Source organism: Leuresthes tenuis, unplaced genomic scaffold (assembly GCF_036924035.1).
Source record: "Leuresthes tenuis unplaced genomic scaffold, fLeuTen1.0.hap1 SCAF_24, whole genome shotgun sequence".
Lineage (NCBI taxonomy): Eukaryota > Metazoa > Chordata > Actinopteri > Atheriniformes > Atherinopsidae > Leuresthes > Leuresthes tenuis.
This window is the reverse complement of record NW_027325378.1, coordinates 7,946,722-7,967,295: the sequence shown is the minus strand read 5'-3', so window position 1 is coordinate 7,967,295 and position 20,574 is coordinate 7,946,722. Positions and strand designations below refer to the sequence as shown.

At 42.3% G+C, this 20,574-nt stretch overlaps 1 protein-coding gene across 4 annotated transcripts in view; it reads left to right on the top strand.

The window, feature by feature from the left end:
• LOC140284583 (disco-interacting protein 2 homolog C-like) overlaps positions 1-20,574 on the top strand; it is a 63,130-nt gene that overhangs the window by 24,625 nt on the left and 17,931 nt on the right. For all 4 annotated transcript variants that reach the window (XM_072378488.1, XM_072378487.1, XM_072378489.1 and 1 more), the window contains 15 exons: positions 550-641; positions 1,246-1,356; positions 2,405-2,528; positions 2,885-2,994; positions 6,066-6,168; positions 6,255-6,319; positions 6,790-6,883; positions 6,981-7,100; positions 7,435-7,549; positions 7,908-8,047; positions 14,428-14,564; positions 15,961-16,169; positions 18,709-18,823; positions 19,218-19,419; positions 19,500-19,600. In XM_072378488.1, coding sequence (XP_072234589.1) covers positions 550-641; positions 1,246-1,356; positions 2,405-2,528; positions 2,885-2,994; positions 6,066-6,168; positions 6,255-6,319; positions 6,790-6,883; positions 6,981-7,100; positions 7,435-7,549; positions 7,908-8,047; positions 14,428-14,564; positions 15,961-16,169; positions 18,709-18,823; positions 19,218-19,419; positions 19,500-19,600 — 1,838 coding nt within the window. The remainder of the gene's footprint in view (positions 1-549; positions 642-1,245; positions 1,357-2,404; positions 2,529-2,884; positions 2,995-6,065; positions 6,169-6,254; positions 6,320-6,789; positions 6,884-6,980; positions 7,101-7,434; positions 7,550-7,907; positions 8,048-14,427; positions 14,565-15,960; positions 16,170-18,708; positions 18,824-19,217; positions 19,420-19,499; positions 19,601-20,574) is intronic.

The window sequence follows — 20,574 nt, the reverse complement described above, 5'->3', positions numbered from 1 at the left end:
ACTACTTAAAGAATCGAGGGGTGGCAGAGTACTGAACTGATGTGGTTATCATAAATAAACTAATTATTTCTCATATTGCTCATATTTGAGTGTCTTTGCTCTATTGTTGGAATTCTATTGATTTTAGAAAGTTCATTTTGGCATCAGGTAATGATAAACATGTGACTGTATCTTTAAGGATAATCTGTATTCAGATGATTTGCTGTTAAAACACAGGTGCAAAGGAAAAAAGCTGATTTTGTTCACGGATAACATGCCTGGACTCTGTGTTTTCAATGAAGTCAGTGAGGGCAGCGAGCAGGAATGTAACCCTCCTTTTAACATCGTTCATTTTTTCCTTTAAATCTGTTCTGTGACGGTCCAATAAACAGCTTCTGCTTTAAGTGCCATCCATCAATAAAAAGTCACCTCTCCTGAATGCTGAAAACCCTTAAGTGTCCCCTCTGTAGACAGTTTTGTTTTCTTTCTCCCTAAAATAGAAGTCCAGGAACACACACACTCACTCACATGCTGTGGCCGCGGTCTCACACACCCTCATCTTGTCTGCAGGAAAGCTTTGGTCTCGCAGCATCAAGCTTGCCTACAACATCCTTCACAAGCTGGGCAGCAAGCAGGAGCCCATGGTGCGACCAGGCGATCGGGTGAGTCACAATCTCCCACCGTCACACGCTCGATTTAGTTTCTCCTCTGTGTTTGAGCTCATTTCACTTGAGTAGTTTTATTAGTTTGTGCTATCGCTATGATGGCAAAAAGTGGCTTGTTATCTAATGGTTGGCGTGTGGCATCGTACCATTGGGCGAAATGCAGTTCTCATGAGATGTTACTGGGCGGTAAGCCAAAGTGCGGTTTTTCAGCCCACGAGCACTCCAGGTGAGTTACAGGCCTGGGAATGTGCATCATCAATGTCAGTTCACCATCAAAATGAGTTATTAGCACACATCACCCCTTTGATTACTCGATGCCACGAGCTTCATCAAGCTCCATGGCCCAGTCCTAATTCACTTAGTCCTGCACCTCTGTTAAAGTTCCCCTTAGAAAATACTTTTAGCCCTTCAGACAGACCATTGGGGGTTTTTTGGGAAGCTAGATGACCATTATTTCATGATCTCAAATGATTAACAGCCACCTTACCTCTACAAAAAACCAGAGGACACGTGTCAGGGCTAAGGAAAGGAGCTGGAATTAGGCCTTAAGAAGGCTCCCAGCATCTGTGAACCCGTCTGCTATCTTCTCTTTCTTCCTCAGGTGGCGCTGGTGTTTCCCAACAATGACCCGGTGGCCTTCATGGTGGCCTTCTACGGCTGTCTGCTGGCTGAGGTGGTTCCTGTTCCCATAGAGGTGCCACTAAGTCGCAAGGTTTGTGCTTGAAGATGTGTCACCTTCAAAAAGTCCTGGCTTGTTACCTCGCTGACCTGCACAGCATCTCAGACACGCTGTCTGTAATGTATTTATCTTTTGTCTTCTCAGTTTCCAGACCATTAAATTTGCCTTTAAATTAGTTCCACAGGGTCATAGTCTCCCAGCTGGAGGTCAGGGAATGTGATCTTTACAGCACTGCTGCTTATTGTTAATCCTCTTTGATTTGTCAGTAGCTCCAGAGTCCTGCTGTGTTTCATCTCTGTCCTGTTTGGGAGGACATTTTGGTTATACAGCAGACTTAGAAACGCGTTTGGGATCTTCAGACTCAACGGTTTGCTGGCAGCAAGTATTCCTGAGAGGATAATCCTGTCTGAACAGGAAGCAGAAAAACATGTCTGACATACAAAAAACAAGCCTCAGCCTCCTGCTGAGGCAAAGAAGAGTTAAAAATCTTCATCAATTAGGTGCAACTGTTGAACGCCAGAGACCTAAAACCTCCAAAGTCTGGAGTCTCTACTATAGCACAAAGCTTTCAGAAAGGAGCTCAAGGCTGAAAAATATATTTAGTATTGATTTTATGTGACTTTTGGCTCTTCTTTTAGTACACTCAGTGCTTTCTGCCTCAGTCTGTGCTAACTGTGGGCCAGCAGTGAGACACAGCTGCCTGTCTTTGCAGAATTATGTGCAGAACAGGGTTGGCATGGTTACACAGTGATTACTTGCTGCAGTAGAAAAAAGCCTTTTGCTGCAGGTTATCTTCCTCTCTTGAACCCCCTCAACCAGTCTGCATTTTTCTAGCAGGATTTTCCATAAAAGTTTAGTTTATGCGAATGAAACGGTGCTCCACCCATGCTGCATGTGTGCACCGTTTATGTAGAAGTAGTATGAATGCAACTATACTTGATATGAATTGTACTTTGCATTAAGTCACAATATGTCAGTCTAAATGTATTTAGTAGAGATAAAAAGCTCGAAAGGGAATGTGTTTTTTGTTGTCATTTCTTACTGTCTTCTCTGTTTGTTCACCTTTTGTGTCGTCCAATAGGATGCCGGCAGCCAGCAGATTGGATTCCTGTTGGGCAGCTGTGGCGTTACCGTGGCGCTGACCAGTGATGCCTGCCATAAGGGTCTTCCCAAGAGCGCAACAGGAGAGATCCCACAGTTCAAAGGTGAGAGAGAAAAAGCATCCATCAAAGCTGGATTGTAAAGGCCTGGTGTGGGGGAGGGGAGGCTCATAAAGAGAAGGTTTTAGGTCGACATGAATGTATTAACTCAGACTCTAATGAGATGTTCACCATTTTCAGAGACTTTTAGCCAGATAACCTTTTTGTTTGTTTGAATTGTTCTGAATTGGTCTGATGTGTCACGTTGTTTGGATGTCTGAAAACCATGTGAATGGAAGAGAATCACTTTTTTCTCCCATTATCAGCTGTGAAATGTTTCTATCCGGTTGGATTACTTACTTCTGCCTGTGCGAGTACTTTTGTTGACTCATCCTGTCACCCTGCGTCTCTCCTCGCTGCAGGTTGGCCCAAGCTGCTGTGGTTCGTAACAGAGTCGAAGCACCTTTCCAAGCCTCCCCGAGACTGGTTCCCTCACATCAAAGATGCCAACAACGACACAGCTTACATAGAGGTGAGCGAACAGGTCCACAGCTGACTCTCCTCCTGTCACCTCTTCTAACACGGACATCTAAGCATGTGTGTTTAATCAGCAGTTTTTAGCTTGCATTCACAAGTGATGATTTTAGAAGGAGCCTCAGAACAAACTACTCTAATTTAAGCTCATCTAATATTGCCAAAATTATTAAAACTGTCATTTATTCTTCACTACAGCTTTTGTGTAGATTAAATGAATAAGATTGACAGAGTTTTTCTTATGTGTGCACTGCAGATGTGATCAGAGGGTCAGAGTTTCAGCTTCGTAGTATTAAAGCCTCACGTGTAGAAACGTGTAGTAAAACATGATTTATGAGAAAATATATAAATATATATGCCTCAACAATAACAATTAGAGCTGATTTATTATCTGTTTTGTGCACTTCATAAAAGCTCAGCTCAGCATGAAGACGAGCAGCAAAGGAGATTTGACGCACATGACAAAACACAGCCTCGTAATAACGAGCCTGAAAGGCAAAAAGAATCATCTTTCAGTGAGAAATGCTCAGTTAGTGACCTTATCTAACAAAAATAGAGGTGGCTGTTTACTCCTGGAGCTGGTTGGGTGTTAGTCATGTTACACAGGGTAAAACAAAGGGAAGCTACATTTTATGGTGGGTTGAATTAAGAGACATGACCTTGAATCTTTACCAAACGATTTCAGTGATTCACCAGCTCAAAAATTTACATCTTTCAAAGGTAAACGAATAGGCAGCGCTCATCGAGGTATGCCTGCTAAAAAAGTCCAAGTAGTGTACAAAGACACGAGAGGAAAAGAAACATCAAACAAGCAAACTTAAAGAGCAAAAAGGAAGTGCTTTAAAGTTAATAAAGCAGTGAAACTTACTTCATATACATATGGCTAATGTTTTTGGAAGCTTTAAGACATTCCCCCCCAAAATTCTTTCCATACTTACAGAAGCATATTTTTAACTTATTAGAAAATTTGGTGCAACCTTGTGTTTGATATTTCCAAATGAGAAAAATGTTATTGGCCAACAGCTTTGTTTTAAATCTAACGCGGGTTGTGCATCCTATAAAAAGCTATCCACTCATGAACCGTGTCCCTAAAACATTTAACAGCACAGTTTAATATCTTTACAGCAACATTTACATTCACCGCTGCCCAACCCAAACTTTAATGGATCACTATGATATCCAGAGAGAAGAAGAAGTATTTTTCGTTTGTCTAAGACGTTGCATTAATCACTACACAGAGAAGGAAATGTAGGTGTTATAGTAGAATATTGTAGTTAACCTTTAACAAACTGAGAATGTTACTGTTAGTATCCACTTAATAGATATTTCCATTCCCTCCCAGTCTTTGTGGAATAAAGACGTTCTCCTGTGTACAATGTACCAGTTATTCCAGTATTTTGTGGCGTGAAATAATGCCGTAAAGCATTTATTCAACACATTTGTACCTTTATGTGGTATTTGTATAAGGTGCAAATAATCCAGAGAGCGATTGAATCAGAAAAGTGTGCAGTTCCCGCCTCTGTCGGACTCCGGATGTCCAGCAGCCTGATGCCGATGGAGGCAAACAGAAGAAGCAGCTGCACCGAGTGGACCGCTGTCAGCTGTCAGGCTCATGTGATTCTGGCATCCACATCCCATCTGGAACTTCTTAAAATATCTGGGCACATAATGGTCTCATCTAAACTGAGCACAGCACACGGTGGCATCTGTTGTAGCAGCTTCATCAGCGAAGTCTCGTCTCTTATCTCTCGTTTAGAGACCCGGAACGAGTTCTTCATGCTTTTCTCACCACTGAAGACCGGCTCGCATTGTCCATCAGCCAAGATCAGTGTTCTCTGCGTCGTCTTTTGACTGGTTTGAAAAAGCGTGAACACTTAGCTCCGGTCTTGGCATCTCTTCACTGGCTTCCTTTCTGTTTCTGGGTTGATTTTAAGACTTTACTGCTCACTTTTAAAGTTTTAGAATAGGCTGGCATCACCTGATTTAACAGATCTCCTCAACATCCGCAGCCCTGTGAGAGCACTGCGGTGCAGGTTAAAACACAGAGGCGATCAAGCTTTTGGGTGGCTGCCCCAAATCTGTGGAACAGTTTTCCACATAAGCACCACTCAGACTGCAGACTGAGACTCAAGCACTATTTAAAGTGCTCGAGTCTCACCTCTTCTCCTTTGCAAAGTCTGACTAAACTAAACTGATTGTTTATTGTGTTTCCATCTCCTTTTAATTCCTTTTCTTTAGATTTAGTTGTTTTCATGTCTTATATTCTCTTATTACATCGTTATTAGTACATTTTAGCTTGTCAGCTTTCATTAAAAGTGCTGTATAAATTAACGGTTGATTCTTCCTGGAGTTCAAGGCGACTTAAGTGTGTGTTTTGGGAACTGTTGCTGCCTCCTACTTTTCTCTGTTGGCCTTCCGCTTGTTTGCCACAGCGTGTGGGCTCCAAATGCAGGTCGTATTGATAGAAACATAAAAACGGATGAGCAGGGAGCCTCGTCCACCATCCTGCTTTAAACACAGCAGAGCAGCATGGCTTTGGCATCACTTCCTGTTTGTGAGCTTTTGAATTTATCTAGAGCTTTGAAAGCACATTATGCAATTAGATAATTCCATCAGTGGCAGAAAATCTATTCCAATAATAGACAAAAATATTAAACCGTATTTGCTTCCAGCAGGAGGATTTGCTGCCACCAGCTGTTTTTATTGTTGTAATTTCAAACTAGACATTTGACTGTGAGTTATTCAAACCAGAAGAAATAATGAGAGGACCGTAGCTCAGGGGATCTTTTTAATCAGAAAGTTGCTGGTTTAAGCCAGAACTTCTCCAGCCTACGCACTGAAGTCTCTTTGTACTCGTCGCATATGTGCGATAATGTCATTTCAATGAAACTGTAAAAACCAAAAATGATGTGGATTGTTCATGATAATCTTTTGCAGCTCTTTCATAATCAACTAAATTTCAGCGTTAAAGTTCAAGTGAGACTTTCTGTACTGCCTGACGGTGAGAATCCCACTGAAAGCTTCCCTCTGCTCTGATTTGCTCTGATCCATCTGTTGTTTTCCCCTCAGTATAAAACCTGTAAGGATGGCAGCGTGCTGGGAGTCACGGTGACGAGGATCGCTCTGCTCACACACTGCCAGGCTCTCACTCAGTCCTGCAGCTACACCGAGGGTAGGCACACACCAAAAACACACAGAGCCCTTTCTGTAAGTCCTAACCGAGCTCCTAAACACTGTTCTGTTCCTCTCGGTCTGCAGCGGAGACCATCGTGAACGTCTTAGACTTTAAGAAGGATGTGGGTCTGTGGCACGGCATCCTGACGGTAAGACCTGCTGCTACACGTCTGAGCTTCAGACCGTTACGTTCCTGCTTATTCAGGCAGTTAATCTGCTCTGTATGTCACCTTCTGACTATTGACATCTGTTTACAACCTCCATTCCAATAAAGTTGGGACACTTTTTGCAATGCAAATAAAAACAGAATGCAATCATTTGCAAATCTCATAAACCAGTATTTCCTAGAATCATGGTTATTACTTCAGAAGACAGGCAGGACTTTTTTTTTTTAAATATGTTGCTGCCATCAGATTCAAGATGAGATGAAATATTTTTCATTAATAATAAAATGTCTCACTTGAAGCATCTGACGGGTTTTCTTTGTTCTACTGTTAGCGAAATGTTGGTTTATGAGATTTGCGTGTCACTGCCTTCTGTTGCGTCCCAACAGTTTTGGAACTGGGCTTGTATGCTGAATGCTTTGACTCTTTTACATATTCTCTGTGTGTGTCTGCAGAGTGTGATGAACATGATGCATGTGATCAGCGTGCCGTACTCGCTGATGAAGGTCAACCCGCTGTCCTGGATCCAGAAAGTCTGCCAATACAAAGGTCAGGCACACGCCACTCAGCTCCGTCACGCCTTTTTCCCAGCTTTTAAAAAGATGAATGCTAATTTCCGTGTGTGTCTGTGCATTTCGCCCTGCAGCCAAGGTCGCGTGTGTGAAGTCCAGAGACATGCACTGGGCTTTGGTGGCCCACAAAGACCAGAAGGACATCAACCTGAGCTCCCTGCGCATGCTGCTGGTGGCCGACGGATCAAACCCCTGTAAGGTCACGCACAGCCTCCTCAGCCGAGCTCTTTCACTAACAGGGGAGTTTAGGAAGGTGTTTTTGAGATAGAAAATGTCAAGGAAGTTGGATAAACCCTCGAGGGATGTCGGAAACTGGGTCATTTCACAAGAATAGAGCAGGATGTGTCCAGCTTTTCACGTTTGGTCCCATAAATGGTTTCCAGCCTGAATACAGTGGAAGAAAGACTGAGCAGCTGGATAACTCCCCTCACTTTGCATACAAATGATCTATTCAGGATGTAAGGAAGAAGTAGCTAGACACCTGAACCGAACCGGCTCTGACAGTTTGTGGCTGTTTCCGTCTGTTAGGGTCCATCTCCTCCTGCGATGCTTTCCTCAACGTCTTTCAGACCAAAGGGCTGAGAGGCGAGGTCATCTGTCCCTGCGCCAGCTCCCCCGAGGCCCTCACAGTGGCCATCAGGAGGTACACACCTGCTCACCTCTACCCCTACTTTGCATACACAGATTTGCAAACGTGCACACACACACACACACACACACACACACAAACACAAGCACAAAATATGCAAACAGCCTCACACACACTTACTGCATGCAAACATCCACTGTTTTTTCCTTCATGCTACCTACACTTAGCTAATAAATAAATCACTCGTTAATAAATCTGTTTATTGATTTGCTCATTTAGAATCTACCAGATGAGATACACATTAACCTGATGGAGTTTATGAACATTGTGCGGTGTACTGTAACAGGTTGTTTGGACATGGAGAAGCATCTGTGGCTCACACCTGTGTGTGTGTGTGATGTTTGGTTTTCAGGCCGGTGGAGGACATCAGCCAGCCTCCGGGTCGAGGCGTCCTGTCCATGCAGGGTCTGACTTACGGGGTGGTCAGGGTGGACACGGAGGAGCGGCTGTCTGTGCTCACAGTGCAGGACGTGGGCACCGTCACACCAGGAGGTAAGTCTGTGTTCGTAAGACAAAACCTTGGTTTCTTTTTGAACACTTGCACTCTCACAAATTTGCACAATAGCAAGCAGTGATACAGATTTAAAGCTCAAACCTGATTTGATGAATAGAGACAGAGCCTGTTCGTATCTCGTGTGAACTGGCTGTAGTACAGCATGGAGGCAAAAAAGTTGCCAACTATTTCCAGTGGAATGCAGCAGGAGGGTTTTCTGCTCTCACTGTTCACATTCGCTGCAACTTAACACGGCCACATTCCTAATAAAGCTGCTCTCTTTCACATATGTTTCTGTTTCTGTAGACACACTGTAAAACATGCATAAGATTAAGACTGAACACTGGCCCTTCAGGACATCTTCACCCATGCTCTCATTGACCGCGTTGCTTCTGCTCTGCTCATGTAAGATTCTGATTTTCTTTGAGCTCGGCGTCATCTGAGATTCACTTGAGTTAAAGAAAACGTTAGTGCTGCGATTTCAGCTGTATTTAAATGTACCACGATCACTCAGGCAGAAAGTTAGAGGTGACAAAAAGTCTTACACCTCATTTCCGCTGCTGGGCGCCACCACAAACACAGCAGACATCTAGATTCTGCCCTTCTGGGGCAATATTGTAAATGTTCTTGTCGATGAAATAACTAATGTTTGTACTAAAAGTTAGTTGATTTGTCGCGAGCCGCCTAAAAAAAGTCTCACATGCGAGCTTCAAGTCTAATTAGCCGATCACAACTTGTGATTGATCAGCACCCTCATCCAATCTGCACAGACCTCTCCTCTGCTCTCTTTAGAAGTCTGGTGATAAATGGGATAAAAGGCTTTTTTATTTGCCCGGATTTCTTTTACACTTATCACCATCTTTTTTGGCATAATTGCCATTTTCAGAGCGTAGATTGCAACTTGGAAGTTGTTTCCTGTGACGAAAGAGATTTTAAAAGCAGTAACTTCAGATGGCAGCAGCAGGAGGAGGAGGAGGATAATGTTGCTTGAAATGACGAGCCGCTTTACAGGTTTATGCCTTGACATCCGGGTGAGTCAGACCACTGAGGCGGACTACAGTGTTGCATAGCTGCATATAGTAAAAAGATTTGCTTGAACTGCCACTCCATGTTTTGGACTCTACATATGATCATTTAGTCAGCTTTAAGAAGTAAAATGAAGTGAAAATGCCTCTTATTTTTGGGCTAAATCTAGCTTGTGTAGGTCCTGGTGTGAAACTTAGAGGACGCATATTCTGCCTTTTTTGCACAAGTTAACACAATTTCCTGAGCTCTTAATGAAATGTGATCAAAATACCAGAGAAATACAATACAACAGCTCATGAATTAACGCCTGCACTCACACTGACCTGTTTTTAAGGCGATGAGAGCTCATTCACGCCACTCCAGTCCTCTTACCTCTTATGGGATCTGTAGTATTTAATGACCCTTGTAGCACATTATCACCATATGAGAGAGCATACTGTAGATAGGCTGAGAGCTCAGACTTGAATACATCGCACTGATATAGAGATACTTAACAGGCAATTTGTTTGTTATATATGTGGATTTCCCTCGTCTGTAGTTCAGCCATGGACAGTTGGAACTGATAAAAACTTGTCACAAGTCAACGTTGTTCAAGCACTGCACCATGCAACGTAACGGCCAGCTTCCAGGTTTATAGTCATTACTCACAGACCGGCTCCATAAACTATTACCTTTAGAACTGTGGCTTACAACTTATCATTTAAGTTCATATTAGATGCATTCAGTGACATATAGAGTCCTGGATTTTCCAACTTCCAACTGGGTGAAAGAAGAAAAATAAAGACTGCTTATGAAAGGTCAGATTTCCAGTTGGGATGTAAAACATCAGACATCCTCTATAACTGCACTTTCTGTCAGATGTCAGAAAGTGCACATCCGGACAGCTATCAATAGATTTGCATGAAAACAGAAAAAAACATCTGTATCGTAGGTTCCTCGCATGCGTATAATGCAATAACTTGGCCTATCACTGACCAAATGCAGTGATTGGCTGGCCCACCAGCTCTTCTTCCTGTTTACCCGCCCTCCAACGGGGTGCAGGGACAGAGAGCAGCGAGCAGAAGAAACAGAGCAAAACAGATTTAAAAATCTAGCTTTCTCTTGCTTTAGGGATACATCATCCACTGCTGCTTTGAATAAAAGTGGTTTCTATGATTTGCCATCAGCAGTAGCAGAGCAGGGGTACAGCAAATGCAGCATGATGCAACTTGAGGTTGGGGTGGCTATTTTTTCTATTTTTCACTGCACCTGTGTGTGGTATTTGGTGAGGAAAAGCTTTAAAAAGCCACGTTTTATTCAGCGGAGCATTGAACAGCTACAGCATCAGACTAACACGACTGAAATAAATGATAATGTTGCTGCATAGCTACTGTTAGACTCTTTGCTTATGAGTTTGCCACATTTGATAGATATTGATGTGAGATTCAGAGTTAGATCATTCAGATGAATATAAATTAAATGTAAGTATATATAAAGTTATCGTAGGATAAGCCCACTGCTGCTTGTCTAAAGAGTTAAACTATCGGCCCTCGGTTGTGTCATGCATCGCATGGCAAAAAATCCATTAAGTCCATTAAGTCATTAAATTAGTTCTAAGAGTGTGTAAATGTTGGGCGTCTCTTGTTCATCAATGTCCAATTTCTGCAGCTCCTTCTCTGCTCATGACTGAGCGAGTTAAGTGTGTTCAGCTTCACGTTCAAAGCCTCGATCGCCTCCGAGGGGGAAAAAAGCCAAGAGTTTTTTATAAAACTGCAATCCATCCTAATCAGCTGAGTTTTATTCTGTGGATGAAGCCCACACTGGTGACTTTAAAAGGTAAAACAGAGCATAAAAATACATAATTCATCATCTGTTCAGGGCTTAATGAAGCGTCCATGAACAGCGGACTAATTATTTGTGTTAGAACAGTGTAATGGATGGATTAAACGTGTTTATAATAACAAACAGCTGTTGACAGCACTTATTTTCTTCAAGGATTAGTCTAATATTGTGGTATTGATTGATTATTATGTCTCTACAGCCCCTCTCACACAGCTTTTGTCTGTTTATTGCACTTCACTGTTCGGTGTGAAAGGAATGAAAACAGTGGCGGGGTTTGTTACCTTGAGCTGGCAGCAGGGATGTGTGGATAACATGGATAAATGCTCCGAACTGGCGCCGTTAAACATCACACTCCTGATCCGATACACAAGTGTGCTGTGTGAGGGCACACACCAGGGCAGCATCACACTCTGCATGGCAAGTGTGAACCAGTAGAGATGAGCAAAGGCAGCGATGAGCCTTTCATCATGCAGCCCCCAACTCCAATGAAGCTGCCAGATGGTTTCAAATGCAAATAAAAACAGATTGCAATCATTTGCTAATATCATAACCCTGTGTTTTATTCATATTAAAAGATTTCAGATGTTTAAAGTGAGACATTTTACTCTTTCATGAGTATACTTCTTTCATTCCATCCTGAATCTGATGGCAGCAACACGTCTCAAAAAGGGACATCAAAAGGCTGGAAAGGCTAAGTTTTACTTAAAGAAACAGCTGGAGGAACATCTTACCATGAATTAGGTTCATTGGCAACAGGTCAGTAACATGACTGGGTATAAAAAAGTACCTTAGGGAGGCAGAGTCTCTCAGAAGTAAAGATTTTAGCAATCTGGAAAACAACGTGTCTAAAACTGTAGAGACATTTTAGAAAAATGTTCATCTATTCCACCAGCATAGCTTCATAGTAGAAGAGTCCAGCTGCTGGACTGACCTGCCTGCAGTCCAGATGTTTCACCACCTGAAAACATCTAAAATACAACAAAGAAGACCCAGGACTGCTGAGCAGCTAGAATCCTCCATCAGACAAGAATGGGACAACACTCCTCTCCCAAAGGTCCAGCTGCTGGTCTCCTCAGGTCCAGATGTTTACAGATGTTGTTAAAAGAAGAGGGGACGCTACACAGTGGGAAACATGGAGACATGTTGCTGCCATCAAATACAAGATGAGCTGATATTTTTAACGACAACATAGAATGTCTCACTTTCAACATGATTGGCTGTGAAAAAAGCATCCTGGTTTATGAGATTTAAAAATCATTGCATTTTGTTTTTATTTACGTACATTTTTTTAAACTTCTTAATGGTACTGTACCGAGATCTGTGCGTGAAAGAGGCTTAAAGCTGGTTTGAAACAATTATTCGGCGAAAATTCACATGAATTTTATTCAAAGATCAATCTTTAGATCAAAGCATTTCCTCTGTGACTTTATCACCATTAGTCCTGCATGAAAAACACAATTCTTAGTTGTTTTTTTTAACTGAAACCCCCCCCCCCCCCCCCCTATTGAAATTAAAATAGAACTGAAAATGGACCTTGTTAAAGTTAATTGAATCCATTTGGGAAGTCAGTGGCAATATCCAGCCTTATTTCCTGTGAATTAATAAATGAATAAAATTCAATGAAAATAGAAATTATTCATATCAAAGCAGCTGGAAGTTTTTGACCTTTTTGAACCCGACAGAATCGCTACAGTCTATGAAAGCCGAGTATTCTTCACGTGCATCGCTGACACAAAGTGCTGTATTCATATGACAGACACTGGTTTTGGAGTGGATTTTTTGTCACATGTATAAACTCCAGCCCACTGTCATGTTATATATACTGTAACTGCCGCCCAGAATCACAAGTTGAACATCATTCGCTCATCATCAGCAGCTCAGCTGTGCACATAGGTACAGCGTATAAGTGGTTGCAACATGCCGTTAGAAAGCTGAGGATTTCAGGACCACAACGGGCACAAATCAGTGCCGGTAAAGCTATTAAAGGAGACTCACACAGGCAGAAAGCCACATGGCAATCCCTTCATCAAAATGATCCAGGTCAATAAAACTTCCACAGATTTCTGTAGCACATCAACCCCAATAAGCTGATGAGCTGTGGCTCTTCGAGGTCTGATCTACACGTTTCGCTGATTTTAAAATGTGGCCAGCATCGTTAGCTTTTGATTGACACGTCAGTTGAGACCGTAGGAGCTTCCACGCCGTGTCCACAGGCTGCCACTGTGCAGCAGTAAAAACAAATGGCCCATCTTCTGCTGTGCGTGCACTGAGCCAGCTGGAAACGAGCTGGTTCAGGTCGAGGCTCGTTAAAAGGTGACTCCCAGGACTGACCAGACAGATCCGGAGGTTTAGAGCTGGGCTCATCGCTTTTATGCTCAGTCTCCACAGAAATTAGCACCCAGGATCTGGACCTGTACTCTGTGTTGACTCCTCTATTTAGTACCGCCCTCTCCTGATCGGATCACCCAGGACAGATTTTAGCACCAAGTCTGAACTGGAAAGCTTTATCTCTTCTTTACCTAAATGTCTGATTGTTAAAGTGTTTTTGTATCATTTAACTTGACGCAGGTCATTGTAAAGTGTATCTTCCATTCCATGAGCAGTGAGTGTTTGGACTGAATGTAGAAACGTAGACATGAGTAAGGGAACTTTGCTCTCTTTTAATCCAGTAATCTTCAGATCTTGTTGTTGTGAACTCACACCACCAAGTGTTGGCCTCTGGAATTACACCTCAATTACCACAAAAGAAGTTGAAGACTGAATGAATAAATCTTTCTGCTGCGCGGATGTACGTTTGAAACTGATGATCCATGTGATGATTTATCATCCAAAAAGCTAAAAGGCAGAGTTTGAAATAAGGAAATCTAAAAATGGGAAGTAAAGGCTGTTTGCTGAGTCACTGGAAATTGATCGGCAACCTTTAAAATCTCTGCAGAGGTCATTCTGAGAACAGTAGCATCTCTCTTCATACCGTTATTTCTCAGTGCCTTGGTTTGATCTTTGTTCTGTGTTCTGGTTTACTGTTTTGCTTGAGCTTTATTCTTTGTATTCTGTTTTAGTTTTAACAGATTCTGTTGCATTTCTGTTCCTCGTCACTATCCCTGTTATATGATCTCTATTAGTAAGTTTATTTAATGTTTTCACTGAGCCATAGAGAGTAACGGAATGCACATAGGTGATGTGCGAACGCTTTTCTCTAAAGTTTTAAGGTCAAGGGGGATTTGATTTGTTCCTGTATCTATAATTTAGGCTTATGTGTGACTTCATTAAAATTGTAGATTGATTTTAGAGAGATAACATCAGTAAGTATGTACAGGGACAACTTTCCTGCTTCATATATTCTGTTTTTAACCCAGTCATACTTAGTTGGTCTAAAACAAAACTACTTTAAGCTCAAAAGATGTTGAGAAATGACTCAGACAAGCGGCTGCTACTAAAAACAGGTGCATTTGGGGTGAGTAATGCTGCTGCTGGGGTCATCACATCCTCCCACTGTGAAAAATAAGGTCTGTTTACCTCTCCTCTTCCCCAGGCCTGGTGTGTGTGGTGAAGCCGGAGGGCGTGCCGCAGCTCTGTCAGACGGATGAGATCGGTGAACTGTGCGTTTGCTCCATCGCCACCGGCACATCCTACTACGGCCTGACGGGCATGACCAAGAACACCTTTGAGGTGAGACGGTCTGGAGACTGTTTGAAATGTTTGTCACTCTCTGATTGTAAGACGCTGGCAGGTGATCAAAAGACTGAGCACAAACCCAAACAATGACGCATTATCATTCAGCTGTAGCTTGTGAATGCCACCATGTAGAGCGCTGTTACTGCCTGTGTTGGAACCTGCTGTCAGGTGAAGATTTAACATGCAAAAACCCCTGAAAGTGGTGTTAACACCTGTTTAAACCTTTAATCTTAAATAAGGGGCTGTAAATGTACAACCAACATGGAATCTCTCTGCAGATATTCCCTGTTGTCATGATTTTTTAATATTTAATATAAAGTTTTTCTTGCTGTACCCACTTCAGAGACTCATATTAATACAAAACCAATGGGATGTCGGGGTAAAATGTAGATTCACAATAGAACATAGATACCAAATCAGGTGTTTAAAATGAGACATTTTACTGTATCATGAAAAATATGAGCTCATCTTGAATTTTACAGCAATTTTACAACACGTCTTTAAGTTGAAGCTACAAACTTGGATTTTGCAAGTTTGAATTTTATATGTACTTGTATTCGTCATTTGTTGTATTTAAAGGAGTCGTGTCTCCTCTGCCGTGTGATTCCTTCAGGATTATTCTTGGAATGAGACATCTTGCTGGTAGATTTGTAAGTGAGTGATTAAGTGATTGATTGGCTGTACACTTAGAGGCTCTTCTCTTTGAAGATTGTTCACAACGGTGTCGATCAGAAAGGTTTAAGATGTGTTAGCGGGTGTGTCGGAGTGCGTTCTGCTTCTGGAAACAGATTTCTGAGGCATTCGTTTAGTCAACACGGATTTTTTGCAGTTATTTGATCTGTACAGTCTGAAGACTAAAATACTTTAGGCTGCATCACACTGTAGGTTCACACTGTTACCTGCTGTGTGCTGAGGGTGTGTTTAATTAATAATTAAAATGTTTGTTGGAGGGAAAGTTGGGTTTTTGATCTCTGATAAGGTGGAGACATGTGTGGAATATAAGCCTCTACGTTCCCTGGTGGATCATTTCATTGAATTATCTGCCACATTCAGCAGTGGGAGGACAATTATTTTCATCTAATTGAGTAAAAGTTTCACTTGTTTTAGGAAATCTGTTTTTGAATTCCACTTGGGAAGTTCGAAAACCTTTTGTTTCACTTCTACAGCCTTTGATCTTATTTGTGACATGAGTCGAATCTTTTCTCACTGTTAAATGTGAGTTATGTAACCACTGAATTACATAAACGCCCGCCTGGCCGTCATATCCACTTTATTAAGACCAGTGGCGTGATTATTATATATGATGTAATACCTGATATTATTTCTGGCCCTGGCCAGAAATAATATCATGGCAACTGTGCAGCTGAACTGTCATTGTGTGTGTTTGCAGGTTTACCCCGTGAGCTCTAGCGGCGGGCTGATCAGCGAGTACGCCTTCGTACGGACCGGCCTGCTGGGCTTCATCGGCCCAGGCGGTCTCGTCTTCATCACCGGCAAGATGGACGGGCTCATCATGGTGAGCGGGCGGAGGCACAACGCCGATGATATCGTAGCCACGGCGCTGGCGGTGGAGCCCATGAAGTTCGTCTACAGGGGCAGGTGAGTGAGAATACTGCGTCTGTGTGAGGGGGTGACAAGCGTTCTCAGACGTATTCATACCTGTGTTTTTACAGTCGCATATCGACCACACAGAGGAGCCTCAGAGCGAGCTGACATCATTACCATCGACAGCAGTATAAAACCACCCAGATGTCCAACACTGGCACATTTACTGTCACGCTGATAAATGAGCAATACCCCCACAAATTATAAATCTAATAAAGTAGAGCAATAGCGGATGAATCCAGGCACAGTAATAGAGTGAAGTTTAATTGTATCCACATCCAGCGAGGAGGAAATTCATCTTTTACCCGACAGGCTCTGATGACGCGTTCTGGAGCTATTTAAAGTTTGTAGTCGGAGAGGGGGCAGAATGGGGCAGCTGCAGGAACCGTGAGCTCAAAATCCTCCTAAAATGTAAAGCAAGCTGGCTGAAAGTTTAGGAGATTTTATCTGTTTTGTTTCGTATGTATTTGCATCGGCTTCCTTGTGGTTTCCATTGTTTTTACTCAGCTGAGTCATTGATCCTGATCATTTCGGTTCTAGTTTATTGTGACACTTTAAAAGCTTTAAAAGCATCCATCAAGTGTAGCTGGAGTTGCATTTTGTGTGTCATGTTCCTCCTCTGCTCTCTCCTCTGCTCCTCTGAAAAATTTCATTTATCCGCAGCACATACTTTAATAAATCTGTGTAATGATTGTGTAGATTTTATGAGGGAGTAGAGGAAAAAGTAGAACTGTAAATACTTTTAATTGAAACAAACTTTGACTGTGAACCATCATTTCTTACATTTTAATCCTGAGCATCTTCTTTCACTGCAGTGCACACACATGCAGGTGGTGAGCCCAGTCGCTGCCTCCCTCAGGTGATTTTACAGGGGAAATTAAGTAGTTAATTACACTGGCTGATGCCCCATGCGTCAGCTAAATGATCCAACATTTAATGACAGTTTTTAGCTTTGGACAGAAGTTAAACCAGGCGTTGTGCTCATCAAACAGATTTTCAGTGACGCTTTGAATAACCTAACAAAAAGGTCATTATGCCTGATTTCTTTGTAGAAATTGCAGCATTTACAAAAGTTTTTGGCTGATATCGTCCTTTCTGTGTGTTTTGCTGTGCTCACACAGAACCTGTGTGTTACTGGCTGCTTTGTAAATAATGTGAAACTGGAGTAAATGATGGTCTGTCTGGTCGTCATCTCATGTGTCCGTCATGGGAAATGACAACTGTTGCGGTTTTAAAAATCAAAGGAGAACAAACCTATCCTTGAACTTTAAATAAAGTGGCATATTTTGGCTTTTGGAAATAGAATCCGATGTTCCCGATAATAAAAGCAAAGGAATGAAACAGATTAGCTTGAGGTTGTAGACTTTCATTCAGTTGAGGAGAGCTGTGATTTAGTTCTGGTCCCAGTGTATGTGAACGGGAGCGAAATCAAGTTATTTACCAAAGTATGTGCGTCACCACGGCTCTGTGGACTGTGAGAAAAGATTCACAGCTGAATTCACTGCACAGACGTTGTCTTTAAGTTACCTAAATGATGATCTTGTTGGATGAGGCAGCGGTTATGAAATCAGGATTTTATTAGAGCAGAGCGACCGTCTGAAAATGATTTAAGTGGCTGTGAGTTGACACTGGATGATTTTCTGTCACAGTTTCTCATGTGAATCTGACAAAAGAAACACACAAATATGTGAGAGCAGCTTTGTTGGGAATTCTGCTGGATTAATACACTCTTAAACTTTTAAAAAGATGAAACTTTGCAGCGTGTTCAGAGTGACGGTCTCATTTGAGTCTCGTTTAACACACAAATGCAGGAGATATTCTATCCCCAACCACTTTGTCTTGAGAAGCTCTATTTTGTGCATTTTCGGTCAAACTAACACGTTAAGATGCTTTTTAAATGAACACAATCATTTGTGTGTTCTGGTGGCATTTAGAAGTATCTTTGCTTGTCGCTGCTCGAATGGGAAAATAATCGTAACTCTCACTGCTGTGCACATTTACCGACAAAGAATAGATTATATGAAACACTCATCTTCAATATGAAGTGCAGGTTCTGGACAAAAACTGGCACTGCCTCACATTTACTGACTCAAAAATAAGATCCTTAGTATCTTTATTCACATTGCAGTGTCTATGCTGGAATGATATATTCTGCAACACATCATCAAAAGAATGAGACCTGCATCAAACACAGTCTGATGCATCTGCAGCAGAGCCTCTGTCTGAAACTAAAAACCCTCTGAAGTCAGTTTCTCTGAGCTGTTTTTAGATCCACGATGGGCCACATTGTGTGATGGGCTGAAGGAATCACATTTTATTCTCTTATACTCTCTGATAACAATCTCCATTTGGTACCACTGTGTCTGGATTTCCTTTCCTTTGGTTAGAAACATAACCAAACGCTAAATAATACACAACATTTAAGAAGTTATTTACCTCTTTAGGAAGGAGATGATGTGTTACTGACAGCAGTATGACTCAGTTTGGTGGTAACAGCTGCACTGGCTGAAGTAAGGATGTCTCCGCCCTGCAGGATAGCGGTGTTCTCTGTGACGGTGCTGAGAGATGAGAGGATCGTGGTGGTGGCCGAGCAGAGGCCCGACTCCACAGAGGAGGACAGCTTCCAGTGGATGAGCCGCGTGCTGCAGGTACTCGTCCTTGAGATATATCCCAGACACGTTGCAGTGTTATTTGACTCCATTGCATCATATTATACTCTGCTTTCGCTAGTTTTTGTGTCAGACAAAGCAGCCTCTCTTTGTACTCAAGGTGTTGCCATGGTAACAACCCAGTATTTATTGTACTGCTATGAGGAGTGTTGCAGGATTTTCTGTTTTTTCATGACTTTTGTTTCGTATAGTTTATTGATCTTAAAAAAAATTCACAAGCATTAAGAGTAAAGTGTTAAAAATCTCTCTAATGTGTTTTTGTGATTGATTTCTGCCTAAATCTGCAGGGATTTTAATCAAGGCTAGAAGAAGAAAACCTGAAAACATTCAAATGTGCAATCTGTATTAAATGACCTCTCCATCCATGTCTCAGGCCATAGACAGCATCCACGGGGTGGGCGTCTTCTGTCTGGCTCTGGTTCCGGCCAACACCCTTCCTAAGACTCCTCTGGGTGGCATCCATCTATCAGAGATCAAACAGCTGTACCTGGAGGGGGGGCTGCACCCCTGCAATGTCCTGATGTGCCCCCACACCTGCGTCACCAACCTGCCCAAACCGCGGCAGAAACAGCCAGGTGGGACGCAGGGTTTGTGTGAACTGTGTGTGTGTCTATTCTGTGTGTGAATGTGCTGATCCGGCTTCTGTGTGCCACAGAGATCGGCCCTGCCTCTGTGATGGTGGGGAATCTGGTGTCGGGGAAGAGGATCGCTCAGGCCAGCGGCAGAGACCTGGGACAGACCGACGACAACGACCAGGCGAGCACACAGACTCAATATTATTAATGTGTTGATAGATAGAATGTTGGGTTAAGTCACAACTAGAAAAACTCATTTAAAAAAACATCTTTTCAAATTAAAAGTAAACTCGTCAAAATGTTCAAGTTTGATTTTTCTTCATGGCAGCAAGACTAGAAAGTGAAATAAGTTGTTAGGTAAGTAGGTAAGAAGCAGCCAGGTGCTGCTGATCAATGCTCTAATTAATTGAAGGAGTGGACGTCCCAGCAAGTTCACCCCAAGGTCAAAAACCCAAGAGCTACATCTCAGACTACAGGCCTCAGTTAGCATGTTAAAGGTTAAAGTTCATGACAGCACAATTAGAAAAAGACTCAACAAGTATGGCTTGTTTGGAAGGGCTGCAGGAGAAAGCCTCTTCTCTCTAAAAAGAACATGGCAGCACAGCTTAGGTTTGCAAAGCTGCATCTGAACAAAGCACAAGACTTCTGGAACAATGTCTTTTGGACAGACCAGACCAGAGTGGAGATGTTTGGTCTTAATGCACAGCAGCACGTTTGGAGGAAACCAAACACCAGCTGTCAAGCACGGTGGTGGAGGGCTGATGATCTGGGCTTGTTCTGCAGCCACAGGACCTGGGCACCTTGCAGTCATTGAGTCCACCATGAACTCCTCTGGATACCAAAGTATTCTAGAGTCAAATGTGAGGCCATCTGTCCCACAGCTAAAGCTTGACTGAAACTGGCTCATCAACAGGACAATGATCCCAAACAGAATCTGATATCCTGCATATATATACTTAAATATACTTTAATCTTTCTAGAAATACCACCTCGTCTTTTGATTCAGCGAAAATGTTCATGTGTTATTTTTCGAAAATCTGCTGAACTTTAATTACAAAATGACTGAACGGAGTGAAGGTTGGGACTGTTTTTCTTTGTTCTTGATTGAAAAATTCGACATTTCAGTTAAACAACACAATTCATAATCTTGACTTT